Source organism: Gallus gallus, chromosome 5 (assembly GCF_016699485.2).
Source record: "Gallus gallus isolate bGalGal1 chromosome 5, bGalGal1.mat.broiler.GRCg7b, whole genome shotgun sequence".
In the NCBI taxonomy this organism is placed as follows: Eukaryota; Metazoa; Chordata; class Aves; order Galliformes; family Phasianidae; genus Gallus; species Gallus gallus.
This window is the reverse complement of record NC_052536.1, coordinates 35,180,795-35,195,055: the sequence shown is the minus strand read 5'-3', so window position 1 is coordinate 35,195,055 and position 14,261 is coordinate 35,180,795. Positions and strand designations below refer to the sequence as shown.

At 39.2% G+C, this 14,261-nt stretch overlaps 1 protein-coding gene and 1 long non-coding RNA gene across 5 annotated transcripts in view; one reads left to right on the top strand and one right to left on the bottom strand.

Annotated features, from left to right (window-relative positions):
• LOC121111050 overlaps window positions 1–14,261 on the top strand; it is a 34,703-nt gene that overhangs the window by 8,244 nt on the left and 12,198 nt on the right. The gene's annotated exons all lie outside the window — the stretch shown is intronic.
• The window catches only part of NPAS3 (neuronal PAS domain protein 3), a 604,931-nt gene continuing 595,592 nt past the window's right edge, over window positions 4,923–14,261 (bottom strand). For all 4 annotated transcript variants that reach the window (XM_015287645.4, XM_015287646.4, XM_015287647.4 and 1 more), the window contains 2 exons: window positions 11,782–11,897; window positions 4,923–9,215 (listed from right to left, as the gene is read on the bottom strand). In XM_015287645.4, coding sequence (XP_015143131.2) covers window positions 7,906–9,215; window positions 11,782–11,897 — 1,426 coding nt within the window. In that variant the 3' untranslated portion in view covers window positions 4,923–7,905. The remainder of the gene's footprint in view (window positions 9,216–11,781; window positions 11,898–14,261) is intronic.

The window sequence follows — 14,261 nt, the reverse complement described above, 5'->3', positions numbered from 1 at the left end:
GCATTTTATAGCGTTCCCCCTTTGAGTGTGTGTCCTGATTTAATACCAATCTAATATAGTTTGGTTAGAGATAGTCATCATGGATTTACAAAAGGGAGGTCATGCTTAACAATCTTGATTCATTTGTCTGAGGAAGTGACAATGAGAGTGGACAGGGGTGAAGAAGGAGACATAATTTATTTGGACTTGAAAAGGCTCTCAATACAGTGCCACATAACAGATTCATTTATAAGGTTAGCAAGTATGGGACTGATGGTACAATACTTGATTGGATATAAAATTGGCTTGATAACAAGGGCCAGGGAGTGGCAGTAATGGTTATAGATCACACTAGGGAAGTGCTGTGCACCAAGGAGTGTATGCTTGAAGACATAGTGAAGCTAACAAAGGATGGGCAAAACCAAAAGCAGTGGTGATGGGAAAAAGAGAAAAATGATGCCATCCAGGTAACCTAAAAGCATGAGGTTGTAGCTTCATGGGAAGCAAACAGTCACATCAATGTGTAACTAGAAATTTTGATTAGCACTCAGTGAAGAAAATTATCTAAGAACTGAAAGGGGGAAAAGCCAGGCCCACTGGCTGCAGACCCTGCAGCAGAGGCAAAAGCAGAGAGAGAGCAGGGACCTTCCCCTGTAAGTAGGAAAGAGGACAAAAGTCAGTTTGCTCATGGTGCCAGTGAGCAATAAGTGTATTTTCAGAAACTGATCTTACTGTGCAAAGTCCAAGATCCTTGGGCCTTTGCTATGGGAGCAAATCACAGCAGTTAGGGTGTATTTTTCATCTCTAAGTACATCTTCGGAGAATCCTATTTCTTTCAATTTTTCTATAATCTAAGGAGACTCTACTTCCTGCATTGAAATTAGTCTTTGTTGCTATCCTGCAAGATGCTATCTTATGTGCTGTAATAAAGCAGAGAACTGGCTAGAAGAAAAAAATTAAATTTTAACTGAAGTACAGAAGAGGCAGCAAAGAGTGCTAAGAGGCCTCAGAGATCCACAGCCTTGAACAGAAATTCGTTTCAGTGAATACTCACCTCTGTATGAAGTATCATCTTGGATGATACTCTAAGGGGGTTGTCACTGGGGTTTGCACTGCTGGTAATTCAAGAAAATAGAAGCTTTAATTTCCACCAGATTTTCCACCCCAGAATCCTTTTCTTTCTTATTAAAGACCTACTTCCACAAAGCAAATGCAAGAAAGGAATGACTTTCAGCTCTACATGTGCTTCTCCCTCACTTCCCACTTCTTTTTAGACAGGAACCTCTGGAAGGATCAGACCACGCAGTTCAGGAAGACTTGGAAACACTTTTTAATTAAACAAAAAAGAGCTGCCCTGTTAGCGTGTGTGTGGTGTGGTATTGGATTAGAAAGGAAACCTGATGCATTGTACCAATTAGCCAGACTAATTTATTTATCGTTTGTGCTATAGGCTGCGCTTAGTTATTTGCTTATGAGTACTGGCTCAAGACCTTGGTCCTTCTCCCAAAGCCATTAAAGTCATTAGTTGAGGTCTTATTGATTTGAACAGGACCAAGGCTTGACCCATTGTGTCTATTCAGAGGACACCGATAAACTTTTAAATCAATCAAGGCTGTAGACTCATTCTGCTGGGGTCATACGGTTAATACATCCTGTTCCTGTCATTTCCGCTATAAATCTGTGAATGCTTTTAAAACAAGAGGAAAACTTGATTCCCTTCCTTTTGTGAGAAAATATTATGTTCCCTTTTATTACAACGAAGACAGGGGTCTTTTTCCTGAGGAAAGCTTGTAATGGGAAAGGTAATATCAATACATACCTTGTCTCTAGAGTCAGTGAAAAGTAATTAGAGACAAAGAAATGAGCCATAAGTCTGCTAGCTGCAAAGCAATGCAAACCTTCTCCCACTGACTTCCTATGAGCCTTTGCTGGGCACTGATGTCTATTAAAAGATCCCTTATTTTCAGCATTTCATCTAGGCTGCACGATCTCCTCAAGATAGAAAAGATTTTAACTTTCTATCAATGTAATCAAACTCATAATTATTGACTTCATTTGCATGACTTTCTACCTGGGTCATTATCCTGCAGTTTCACTTCCACTCTTTCCCTGTTGAATTTAGTAGTCCGAACAAAACTGTGGTAGAGAATATCCATTCTAATTTTCTTCATTTAAAAGCAGAACTCTGCAATCTGTTCTTAAGTTCTGTTGCTTTCAGGAAGATTTCAGTGGATCTAGTGAAGCAGAGTTGTATGGGAATGGAGGTGGTTCATAAAAAAATGGGTCTTGAGAGCAATTTGGTTATTTCAAAGCTGATAAAGGAATCACTGGGGTCTTATTGAAGTCAGTAAATATAGCTGGCCATACTGTGTAAGCAGTACTTGGGCTGAGAGTGAGGTTAACAGCTTTCACTGGTCACCTTTTCTGATGAACAGATGAAGGGAGAGAAGGAGAAAGGACCGTTCTTATGCATATGTATTTAGATGTATTACTGTGTCCAGTTTGAAAGCCCAGCTGGCATTCAGTTAGTGGATTGTGTCTCTGTGTGCATGCACGCACATGTTTTATAAATGGTTTGATCTTACCTGAGAATCTGTGGCTCTGGTGACATCCCATTTGTTCACACATCTGTGGGCTCCATAGTGAGCTTGCTGGATAGATGACAGTTCATTAAGTTAGCTGACAGTGCACATACAGCCTTTCCACCCACCTCCCCCAGCCCTAAAATAAAAATAAAGAAATTAAAATGGCAAGAAGGAGAAAGACTATACAAATAGCTCTGAAAGCACAGACGCATTTAAGCTAATGCAGTTCTGAGCATCATAACAAAAAAATACGCTGTCAGTGGCATCACAGTTACTCCAGTGACATGACTACCTTGCAGCAGCGCCAGTGCAGGCTGACAGAACTCGTAATCTAAGTAATGCTGAAAAAACTTTCATCACTGTAAGTTTTTAGAGTCACAGTGCTTCAAAAGATCCCCTTCCTCCCCCCCCCCCCCCTTTTTTTTATCCTTTCAACAGTTAAGGTAGCTTTTAGGTACTTGGACATCTCACCTTGCAAAGCAAGTGGTTCAGAGATAGCAGTTAGTGAGATCAATTGCTTTTGAAAATGTTCTTTTGGTGTTATGACTCAGTTCATCCAACTTCCAGCATGTTATTCCTCCATGTTTTATAATAAAAATGACTAGACCAACTGCAAAGATCCCTTTTCAAAGGGTTCAACCCTTTCAAATAGTTCACTCTGTTTCTTAAAGTTGCTGCAAACCCATTCCCTGGAGTTATATCAATGCAAGAGCACTACCATAAGAATGAAACCATAGAACAGTCATTCTGTTACTTTCTTTAACGCAAAAATCTTCTTGTTCAACTAGGAATCCTCAAGCATTGCATTCATGTAGACCATCAACTCTGTGCTCTCATACAATGCGTGGTCAGCACAGCTGAGTTTTAAAAAGCCTTTATAACAGCTCAGAAAAGCCCCTCAAGCCCCCCTTTGGGATTAATGGCTTTAGTTAATGTTGGTTAACACTTATTTGGAACAGGCGTGTTATTCTTTCCTTAACCTTTATTCTCATCGTTCTTCCAATCTCCATTTAAATTCCGTTTTCCTCTCTGTTGGCATCTGTACCCTTAGCTACCTCACAAACAAGATACGTTGCCAGCTGGCATGCAAGAGCAGAACTGAAAGCAGCACTGCTAACCCCTGCTCCTCTCCACTCCCTGCAAGTTGGAGGCATATCAAGCTTGATGCTGAGATCCTGGGAAGTGGAATTCTGAGCTGCTTGGGAACTCAAAGACCTGGGTTTGAGGCTATTAAGCTATTGGGCCAGCTCATTGAACTACAGCTGTTCATACATTTTTTTTTTAATACATTTTTTTTTGGAGCAAGCACATGCTTCTACTTGTGCTGAGTATTTGTTATGCTGTGAAAAGGTGACCAGAAAACAGTGCAACAGATTATAAGCAGTTTTAATCAGTTTTGTTAAGGCTACCAAAATCTGGTCCAGAATGACGAGCCCAATGCTTCACTTTTCAAAGAGGTATAAGGAGGAGAAACCTTTGGATTTTGGACAAACCAAAGTTGGTGTAGGTTTTGGCTATGGGCAGCACTGACTTGATTTTATGTGCTAAAAAATTATGTTCTTAATCAAAGTAGAAATTGAGAACTCATAAATAACAAAATAAAATACAGAATCTGGAAAAACTTTGTTCATCCAGTCCCACACTGTGCGCAGCAACATTGCTACTCACTCTTTTGATCCACACACAGTAGTTGATCCTAAACTGTATTTAACCCTCCCCAACCCTCCCACCTCCTTTGGTTCTGAGTTTCTCGTGTCTTTTTTTCTACATTGGTAAATGTTTCTGTCCTCAGTTTGTAAGGCAGAAAACCTAGCCACGGGACACCACCAACTTGCATGTTGCCTGTTTGGGGAAAGAAAGTACATATTTAAAAGAATCAGCAGTCTAGAGAGAGAGGATATAATGTGATTGAAGATTTTCACTGTAACACTGTAGAGTACAAAAAAGAAAATATAAAGTGCATTTTAAATGATTAATGTACAAAAGCTGACCTCTTCCAGTGTGCATTAATCAAGAAAAAATGCACACTGTCTGTAGTGGTTAATGTTGCAGGTCCATTATTTAGCTTTGATAATGTGCATAAAAATGCTCAATATGACAATGAGTTGGGGTAGCTGAGAATTTAGGATGGTGGCAAGTTTGTTGTAGTATTTGGATTAGCATTCTTAACCTACATCTTGACAGCTTCTTTTCTTCAGTTTGGAAGAGTTAATAAAATCTAGCTGTATCCTCTTTCATTTTTAGTTATATATATATATAATTTTTTTTTAAACAAAACAATTTAAATATACCTGCTTAAACAAATACTACCAGCATTCATTAGTCAGGATGGTTATATGTGAAAGAAATGATGCCAGATAGTAACAAATCCAAGAGAAGTTTATTATGAAAATGGCACCTGCGGGATGAAAAAAAATTAAGTTACATAAAGACAACCATGTATGACATGTATGAGAATCTACAAAAGTATAAAAAGAACCCTGTTGTAAATGAAGTATGTACATTTCTGATTTGCAGCATTATCAATGATCAATGAAAAAAATGTTTCAAATAAGCCAGGCACTCGAGAAGTTAGATTCGGTTAGCTTAACACAAAATAAATGTACCATAGCTGTCACTTTTTAACATTTTAATTTTTTTTATATTGTAGAGTTGGTAACACTGCTAAGATTTATACGAACAGAATCCCTTTCCCCATTATTCAGCTACTTGGCACCAGTCTCCTCATAAAAGATTTCATATATTTGTACAAGAAATAGTTAAAAACACAGACACAGTCTTCACAGGTAATGAAGTTTTTTTTCATTTTGTAATTTTAAACACTATGGATTTAGACAGCAGCTGTGATTATCTGTTAGTTTAAATCACCAGAAATCATTTTGACACAACACAGAAACATTTATAAAAAAACAAAACAAAACAAACAAAAAAAAAAACAACAGCTGTTTAGCTGTTCTTTGTAGCTGATAGGTGCACTCCTTTGATTGTTCAATAGCTAGAGTAGAGCATCCAAAATTGAACTCTGAATTTCCCAATCAGCTTTCTTGTCTTTTTTAGTCCTTAAATCCTTCAAATTTAACCTTTAAAAGCTCGTTAATTAAATTTGTGACATCCAATTCCCTTTCACTATTGTTCCACTGCGGCTTGGACCGACGTCTCAAATTCAAAGCTATTGGAGGAATTGACTCAACACAGTGAGCGATCAAAAATTCAAAGGACAGCTGAGTTAATATATTAGCATTGCACACATAAGCAAATATATATGACAGTTCTAAGCTGTTTCCTTTTTAAATGACATTGGTTGACCTTTGAAAGGATTTCCTATCTCACTGGTGATTGCTCTATGTATTGCTCCCTCAGCCTACCTGGGAGAAAACCAAAGAAATGCACCCTCTGCTTACGGTTAGAGCACAAGGGACTCTGGGAATGTTAACAACTGAGGCTATATGGCATCAATTTGCTTAATAAATCTGAGCATTACTCTGTAGTGCATTGTGTGGTACACTGGAAGAGTAAGTCACACCCAGAATTCCTCTGTGGGAAAAATGGCTCCATTAACCTTGAGCTAGTTAAGAGTCTTTTCTCTGAGAGTGAAGAAGAGAGAACGAGAGAGGAAGAGAAAGAGACGGGAAGCGTGGAGAGGGGGAGAGAGGGGGGGAGAGAGAGGTTGGAGAATACACAACAGCAAAGCAACTGCAGAAATTAAAAGGTATACAGACAGTGGAAGCAGCATAAGGTGACATTACAGAGGAAGGCCACCACACAAAAACCACTAACCCCCAAGAATCACTGGTTCACTAGGACTGCAGGAATGGGACTTTACCACTCCAGACTAGAGATAAAGCACAGAGAAGACAAAGGACAAAACAACTACATTAGCTTAGTATATACTGCATATAGTAACACACATTGAAACTGCAATGGGACTGACAGCCAAGGACACTTACACATTGTACACATTACAGTTCTCACATCTGTTATTAGATGCCTTAACAAACAGCTGCCAAAGATGGAGTGGAAGAAGAATTTATATTTGACAGTCATTTGGAGTGTTTGACACTACACTGTGATTTCTGGCAATGAAGACAAAATAGGAGATTTCTTCTCTTTTACTTAATGTGCAGTTTTCAGTTGTAGTTATCTATTTCAAGCTTATTAACCCATTCTTTAGTTTTATAACATATTGGTTTCAACACTAGAAATAAGGAAAAAGCAACAACAACAACAAAAAAATACCCAAATCAAAGAACAAAAGGAAATTTACAACCTTCCCTCTATAATATTAAATGAAAAACAAAACATGTTAAATAGTTCTTCTGTTTTTTTGTTTGTTTTTTTTTTTTACTCCCAAGTGTTATTTGACGTAAAATTAGCCTCAGTTATACTGAGAAAAAAACAAAGCAAAACAATATGCACCTAAGAAACTGCTCCTTGCATCAATTAAATTGAGTTTTTTGTTCTTAAGCACTTTTTGAAAAAGGCTTCCTGACCCATTTAAATTTGATGTGAGGCTATGCTTGTTAGTTTGGAGGTAAAAAATTTAAGTCCTGCAGCAAACGTTAATGAGGGCTTTTGTCTTAACTAACCAAGGAGACTGCAGCACCCGACTATAGACCAGTACGGAACACATTCTTTTCAAAAAACCCAGCCCACAAGCTGCAAATTGTATGAAGACATTACAGATTAATAAATGATAGCACCATGGTTTTAGAAATTAAGTTAAAGTTTCAGTAATTAACATTTAGTCCAACTTTTCAACATTCTAGTCACAGGCCAGAAATTAACTTTTTAAGAACCCAAATTATTTTATGTGCAAGTAAGAAAATCTTAACCATAAAAAGAGAATTAAACTCTGCATAAAATTCTAAAATACTATCCCCTATTTTAAAGGAATTAGGAACAAAAACCCCTTTTCATTTGACTTAGTCAAACAGGGCACATTGTTTATGCTTGTCTCTTTTAATCTTGATCATATCAAGATCATTTTGAAGTAAAACCAATGGTTGTCACTTTAAAATCTCTTTACCACAACACTGGGTATTCTATGGCAGAGGCATACACATTAAAGGCATCTTAATAAAGATGCAAAGGAAAAAACACACATCTTAGAAGAAGACAAAATGGCAGGCAACTGGTACTTCAACTCTCTGAAGGCAAAAATAAAAAAATATCTTTACATTAAAGAATAAGTCAAGTTAAAGAGAAGGGGAATGAAATGGGGACTGTCATATTGAGAGAATAAACTGACCTGCTCGAATTCAAAGTGCTAGAATTAAAGGTCTAAATTAAAACATAGTCTATGCCTCAGAGTTTAACACTGAACACAGTATGTGGTCATATTTCAATCCTCTTTCCGTTCCAGAGTCTGTGTAGTATGAATGCCATTGCTGTACACAGGAAATGGAAGAGTGGAAAAAAGTCCTTCGGCAGTTGTGAACACATTCCCTGCAGGCATTTGGGTCAGACTGGCCCCGCTCACAGCACTTCCAAATGGTCCCGACATATTGAGTCGGTGAACGTGGTGGTAGAGCATTTCCATCGGTGTTTTAGGATCCAGCCCAAAGCTGGGGCTGTTAACATCAACAAAGTTAACAGCGTGGGTGTTGGGGAGGAGGTTGCCCTGCATGGCTAAAGTAACTTCAGCTGGAGCATACCGAATAGTGCCAGTGGTGTAGACCCTCTGAGCAGCAGTGCTTGTTGCGGCAAGGGTTCCTGTTACCCTGTGAACCAAAGGAAGCACCACATTGCCTGCTTGCAACCTCTGAAGGGCTTCCAGATCCCCAGTGTACAACAAAGAGTTGGACGTTGTGGGACCACCTGGGTGTTTATCCCTTGGAGATGCTGAAAGCGGGGGTGACAAAGGGTCAGAGGACACAGGAGCCAAGGCCGAGTTGGATGAGGTGCTGAACTGAGTTTTGCGGCTGGCAGTATTTTCAGTCCCTGGTGGGGTGAGAACAGAGTCTGGAATGGAGACATGTAAACTACTGCTGGCTTGGGGGGAAGGGAAGTGCTCGGAGCTGGGGGGCTTGGTCATACTGTAGGGTGATTCATTCCTTGAGATTTCCCTGTTGGGGGGGTAATTCCAAATACTGCTATCATTATCAAAATTGATAGGTTCTGAGATTTCTGTTTTAATTTTGAGCACTGAGGCACTGTTTGGCGACGAGAGCAGCTGGGGCTGGTCCACCAAAGCTGAGTCAAGTCCGTTTGGGCTTGAGGTGCTTGACAACCTTCTCCGGGTCATGCTGCCTCCCTTTTGCTTTTTTCTTCTCTTCTTCCTCTTTTGATGTTTGCTAGAAGACTGGGCATTTACTTCCCCTGCACTGTCTGAGTCCTTGGCACTGTCCGAGGTCAGTGATTCACAGTTCTGCAACCGCAAGTCTGACTCACTCTCAACAAAACGCTCCACCTTGATCTGCATAGAGCCAAGAGTGCCAAAACTGTCCTCAGGAGCTTTTTGATTCTCGAAGTCCGAATTCTCAAAGCTGTCATCACTGTCCCTGCTGTCCTGGTTGCTGGAGCTGTTCCCATCATCATTACAGTTCATTTCATTATCTGACTGATTTCCTGACTTTTTTCTGTCAGATTCAGGGTCTTCACTGTTTTCTGACTGGTTTCCTTTCTCATCTGACTTTGAGTTCTCATTGTCCTCTGAAGCAAAAGGAAAGCGAGACAAATCATTAGAAACGGGAATATAATTATTACAGCCCAGATCTAGATTTCTACCTACCAATGAGGCATTCTCTTCTGTATAGCCATGTTTATTTGCAATATGGTGTTGGCAGAGTTTTGATCACCATTAATCTCTCTGACTTCGGATTGTCAAGGCACTAAAGGCCTATGCTATCTGTCTGGCTTGAATTTTCCTTGAGTATATACTAAGGCACCTTGGTTGAGGAGACTATATATCTGCTCTGTTGGTAAGAACTGCCTTGACAACTGTGAGCACAAGAGCCCTGTTTCACCTGAAGGAAGAGGAGTCAGTGAACAATCCCATTATGACCATTATGCTCTGATTATTGTTCTTTCCCTTCTGTGTTCTCCTCAAGTGGGAAGGCATCAAGATGTAGCACTATTAACTAATGAGGATTCTTAGTCCTCTCATCTCATTTTCCTTCACCTTCACCACTTTCGAAGAGGCACAGCGTCTCTGACTGCTGTGGAATTTCTGCTGCTCTCCTCCAGTATTAAGAGGAGAAGCAGGTCATATGTGTATAAATCTGAATGAATAAACCAGTTTAAACAATTTTGTTACGTTGCTAGACTGTCTTTTCATATTCTCTTGAAGGACAAGGAAAAAAAAACGCAGAAAAAAAGATTCAGGCAGCGAATTAAATTCTTGATTGATCCAAATCATCTAAGGGCCATTGAAAGCAGCCCAGCTACAGCACTGAGAAGCTGTCACTCTGCTTGCCTGAATTCTTTCAGTTGTATTTTAGATTTTTTTACCTAATTCGAATACGGATGAGATAAACACTCCAGTCCACTGGACTCAGACAGCCAAGGCAGCTTTGAGAATGAATACTCCCCATTATCATGCTGTGTTTGAAAGGATCATGAAAGGCTTCAGGAGACCCTGTCTTTTACAGAACAGCCAGAAATCTTTTGTTGGGAAATAAAAGATTTTTTTTTTTTCACTCATCAGGGCCAAGTACTACCCCTTTGAGTACATTTGTGTTGGAGAGGGGAAGGGGCAGTTTTCTTTTATGGATTGGTTGCTCCTGGAGCCATGTCAATACCAAACAGTGCCAGAAATGCTGGAGCAGGTAGGCCTGATGGGGAAGCTGCCTGAGGATTCAGGACAATGTACTTTGTATTAATTTCAAGTAAGTTGCTTGGAGAGACTCCTGCTTGAGTCATTAACAACAGAGAGACCTCTCATTTTGAAAAATAAAACCCACAGAAGCAAATGAACAGCCACAACAACACCCCGAACTGCAGCCATTTGGCTCTGAGTTTCACTTACAGTTTTCAAAGATGCTGTCTTCTAGACCTGGTGTCTAGTTGGTTAAGTGTGGGTTTATGGTGAAGGAGTCTAAAACTGCACAAAATTTGCCTGGGATTTTATCAGAGCCTGAATGGAACTTGCTGGTTGCATCCAATACAGTGCTCTGATTTCAGATCCCTTGCAGGTTCTGTTTAATTCTTTTGCAAGAAACAACCCTCTTCTTTGCTGTCTAGCGGGGCCTGCTGACATCTTCTGAGATGTACGCATCTGTGCTCCATTGAAGAATGCCCTCTTGCTCTGAGTCAGCCTTAGGAGTTATGAACGTATGTGTATTTCTCACCTGGAGAAACTTAGAGTGCTCATGAGAAATGCAAACCTTTATCCACATCTGTGCTCTTTGGCTATTTAGAAACAAGACAGTACAAAAGAAGCACACACAGTGATTTTCTCCAATTTTGGTTCTTGGTTGTTTTGTTTTGGGTTTGTTTTTTTGTGTGTGTTTTTTGTTTGTTTGTTTGTTTGTTTTTAATGTGACAGTAGACATGCTACAGCCAAGTAACCTCAGTTCGTGGGCCATGGACAACCATTTTCCTTTAAAATCCAGTTAATCTGTACCTGGGCCTGTATAATCACAGTGAGCCATCTGTATACTGGACCATCTGCAAGACTAATTTATATATTGACAATTATATTTAGCTTTTAAAACATAGCTAAGTCCTAGACTTTAAGAGCTTAGAAAAAATGCTTGAACCCATTCCTTCCAATAAATTGTAATTATTTTAACCCAAGAACCCTAAAACTTTGCAATCTTCGCTGCCCCCTAGTGAGACTAATAATAATAAAAAAAGCATTTATATAAGAAAAAAGGTCATGAAGACTGATGGTAGAGATTTATGTTCAGAAATTTTGACTGCTTTTGAAATATAAAAATAATAATTATATTCAACAGTTAGAATTCCATGGTCTTTCACCAAGGCATAACATCTGTTTATGAAGCTTAGCTGGAGACCCAAGTATTTTGTTCAGTGCAATGTGGGCAAGGATGTATCCTTAGAATTAATAGAAACACTGAGGAAATTGAGATACTGTGGAAATGCTGAGGTTATTAAAAGATTGTTCTGGATTTCTTCAATTTAATTCTACAGGATTTTTGTTGTTGTAACAAAACACTCCTTGAGAAATACTGACAAACTGTTGGAAAGGCAACCATGTGGCTCTCATGTCATGGGTCTTTTGTGAGCGTAAAGAAAGATACATCATGTGCCTTACCTGAATTGTCCTTTGAGTCTGACTCAGAGTCAGAGGTCTCTGAGGATTCTGAGGTTTTCTCTGGTAGATGAGGAAGTTGTGCAATATCCATGGGAGTGTCCTTGTACTCTGGGTTACTGAAGAAGAGACAGCAAATAAAAACACAATTGGATGATTTGTAGTTGCATGTTTTTTCCTCTTTTCATATCAGAGAACACAAATAGAAAGAATAGCAGAGCAAACACAAAACCATATGTTTTTGTTTCCTTAGAGCTTTACAGCAGGGATTTTATAAAGGTGTGTATTAATAGTCTGTCAAATATTTATATTGATCAGGTATAAGAATTGTTTCATTGTAGTGAATTTTTAGAGCTAAGAAAGTATTCTCACTAAAGTGAGATACAGTGGTTTGTATGATATCTAACAGTAGAACTACACTGTGTCATCATTGAAGCATAGAATATTTCTATTTCAACTCCATCCATTACTGTGCTTGGAAAGACAAGGAGTGTGCTTTAACTTTTCCAGTCTCTTTCTCTTCCACCACCAAAATAGAATTATCTCTGTAAAAATATATCAACCTTCCCAGAGCCATTTCAACATGTGATTTTTCTCAACAAGCAGATCATGCATAAAGTTAGTAAGAAGGTGATCAGTTAGGTAGATGAAATCAGTTAGCTAGATGAAATGACCACTACTTGAAAGAGCTTGGCCAGGAAATAACTAAAAAGGAGATATATATATATATATATATGTATATATTTATTTAAAACACTGCACACATGGATTCACATCACCAAGAAACCAAAAGCAACTACTCTATGACAGATGCACATATGCATGTTAAGATGCATATGTTAGGGATAAAGAACTGTCAACACACCCATTATAATCATATCTTCAGCTGCTCATGTGGTGCTCACCTGTGACTTGTTAGCAACGAACATGACTGCAATGTAAAAAAGCTACACTAACAGAGAAACTGAAGAAAATGCTAGAAAAGCAAGAAAAGCTTTTTCTTGGTTTGCACCTTCCAAAATGCGTTCCTTTCCCAAACCAGTGCAAAGAGAAAGGAACACAGATAGCTGGACAAAAGTGGCATTGGAATGTTGAAAATAAACAAAGTCTTTAATCATTTTTGAATAGATGAACATTTCTAAGCAACTCAAATTCCTTCCCTGTGATAGAGCAGAAAATCTGCAGTCCTGTGTAGAACAATGCGAGGCAGGGCTAGGGGTGACTGACACACTATCACAATGACACTGTGCCCATATTCAGTCTATTACGGTGTACTGTGAAAATTCAGAGTTCACACAGCTCACACTGAAATGCCATTCATACAATTACCATCTTTATGGTTTTGTCCTGACAAAGTGACTTCATTCTGTTGCATCCCAGGGCAGTCCCCAAATTTGCCCCCTCTAAGCAAAAGATGCTTGAGGGCTTTCACACTGTGAATAACAAGTTGCTAGAACAAGAACAGCATTAATCCTCCCTGTCGCTATAATTAGCCTATCTTTTTGCAGACAGCTGAATCGTACTTTCTAATGCATGGAAATGTATACAGACCAGTACTCTGGCTCAGTGTAGACCTAATTATGCCTTGATCTGTCATTAAAATATGGTTTGGACCCTTCGTGGATTCCAGTACTAAGATAAATCTAAATTAAAAATACAAATTCACTGAAGAAGTTAGTCTTTCTGTAGCAGACTGGTGACGGGAATGTAGTAGAAAAGTCAAGTTTGGAAGCAGCCTTCAGTAAGACCACACTGCTTTTCTCCTTTTTTGTTAGATTTAGTCTGTTGCTAGAGAAAACAATTTCATAGAACATTTAAGGATTGGGCTCATCTACTGTCTGAAAAGCAGCAAAGGGGGCAGAGGCAACTGATTATATCTTTTTGGCCTGCTTTTCTGGACAGAAAATGAGCATATTTCTGGGCAGTTTGAAGCCCTGTTAGGATTGGGACATTGAGAGTGTACTTTCAGTGCAGAATTGGCAGGTTCAAGCTGAACTCTTGAAATGCTGCGTTCTGCCTCTCTCTTGCAGGCTCAGCTAACACTTCACTCTGTGGATGATGACCATCCACTTGTTTTAAAGAACACACAAAAATTGAAGAATAAGGGTATATTTGGAAACACCCATGCTTAATCGTAGCAGGGCAGAAGCAACTAACCCCAGTCAGTTTACACTCCGTCACCATGGAAGGTTTCCCATGGGATCCCTCAGTGCTCTCCTGCTGGGTGTTGCTTCCCTCTCTTCCTCAACAGGGATATCAGAAGTAATTCAACATGCAAGTTTAGGCAGGCACAGGCTTGCTGGACTTGGCATAGTAAGTCACACTCTAACCCCTAGAGATCACTTTGAGCTCTCATGGCATCAAAGGGAATGTAGCAAACCACGACAAGCAATTTAAAAGGAGAACAGGTCAGAAAATGACAATTGCATTTCATGACAATCTCAAGGTTTCAAATTTTATTTGTTTTGTTTGCTCTGGAATGA